This window comes from Jatropha curcas, chromosome 7 (assembly GCF_041381405.1).
Source record: "Jatropha curcas cultivar XTBG-Jc1 chromosome 7, XTBG_Jcur_1.0, whole genome shotgun sequence".
Classification (NCBI taxonomy): domain Eukaryota; kingdom Viridiplantae; phylum Streptophyta; class Magnoliopsida; order Malpighiales; family Euphorbiaceae; genus Jatropha; species Jatropha curcas.
Genome location: NC_143157.1, coordinates 2,721,350 through 2,723,083, shown reverse-complemented (window position 1 = coordinate 2,723,083; position 1,734 = coordinate 2,721,350). Strand labels below are relative to the sequence as shown.

General features: G+C 35.4%; 1 protein-coding gene across 1 annotated transcript; it reads left to right on the top strand.

Annotated features, from left to right (window-relative positions):
* On the top strand, positions 1–1,226 carry LOC149494572 (uncharacterized). The gene has a single exon (XM_089723746.1). It carries the CDS (start codon positions 123–125, stop codon positions 1,041–1,043), a length of 921 nt encoding a protein of 306 aa, XP_089579872.1. The 5' UTR covers positions 1–122; the 3' UTR covers positions 1,044–1,226.
* Positions 1,227–1,734: the final 508 nt, after the last annotated feature.

Sequence of the window (1,734 nt, the reverse complement as noted above, 5' to 3'; positions counted from 1 at the left end):
GGCCTATTCAAAATTTATGGTTGTTCATTAGAGAACTTGCACACTACTCCTATGTACCTTCCCAATTCCCATCTCCAAGAATTTTAAATTTTCAGTTTTCTCTCTCTCTTTCTTTCCCAGAAATGGGTAATCTAATGGGTCATGTATGTCCAGGCTTAGCATTTCTTGCACTTGGCTTATGGCATCTCTTTAATCACGTCAAACTCCACATTCTACAACCAAACTCCTACATATCTTCTATATGGTTCCCAACCTCAAAACCAAGGTACTTGGAACTTTACCTGATAATATTAGGAAGCTGCATCTCTATTTCCATGGAGCTTTTCATTATGCCTTCAAGACACCAACCTTTAGATCTTGATGGAACCATACCATCAAATCATTTACGCCACTTCGAACACTCCTTAATATCAATGCTTTTCTTGGTTTATGCATCTTTTGCAATCCTTCTCGATAAAATCAAGGCTGAAGCTCAAAATGACCTAACGCAACTTCTTGCAGCAATTGCCCTTTCCCAGCATTATTTTCTTTTTCATCTCCACTCAACAGATCATAAGGGTCTCGAAAGCCATTACCATTGGCTTCTCCAACTCATTATACTTGTTTCTGTAGTCGCTACCCTTGTCAGTATTAGGCTACCTAAGAATTTCTTGGTTAGCTTTGTTAGATCCATTAGCATTGTGTTTCAAGGTGTTTGGTTCATAGTTATGGGAATTATGCTGTGGACACCACAGTTGATACCTAAAGGCTGCTCAATTCATAATGAAGATGGTCAAGAAATTGTTAGATGTGGAAGCCAAGAAGCACTATATAGAGCTAAATCATTAGCGAACATCTTATTTAGTTGGTTCTTAATCGGAAACACTATTTTTTCAATTTCCTTTTATCTGGGTATGGATAGAATTTATGGCAAAAGGATCCAATATTCTTCATTGCCAAAGGAATTTGAAGAGCTACAAGCAGAATCTGATGTTGAATCACAAAAGGAAAAAAAGTTCTTTGGCGAAACCAAGACCAAGGGTGCTTTGGTTAGCAGCTTTTGATATGGAAATGTTGAAGATGTGATAAAATTGAAGTTACTTGTTTTTCCCTTTGCATGCACTTTCATTTCTTGGTGGTATTTGCTTGCTTTATTTGTATATATGGGAAAAGAAAGATAATTTTATTTTCAGGTATATTTGTATTTTTTTTTTTCCATTTGTTAATAAAAAAAATTTTGAAAAGTATATATAATGCATGAGTCCAAAATTAAGAACCAATACAGAAAAAGAAAAAAAAGAAATTCCTGCCTAGATTTGTTCCATGGTGTTGTGGGGTCCCTCCAACATGTAGGACCCACAGACATTTGAAAAGAAAAAATTAATAATAACACGTTTTTTGTTTTGGTGGCAGTAAAAGAGAGACTGTCCAACAAAGAAGAAAAAAAAAGAAAGAAGAGATTCAAACGTGTGGGACCCACACACGTCACACGTTTGAATGAAGAAAAAAAAATATAGGCAGGTTCATTTTTTTTTTGTTTCAATGGACGGTGCCAAAGAAAGAAAGAAAAAAAGGGAACAGTGGACGCGTGATTAACGCGTCCACTGCGTCCCCTTCTCCTATAAAAAGGAGAAGGATTTTCACTTCAAAGCGTACAAAAACAAAACAAAAAAAAAAAAAAAAAAGATTATAATTTTAGGAAAGGGTTCCTAAAATTGGGAAAGAGAGAAAATAGTGAGGATTGTATTTTTGGGT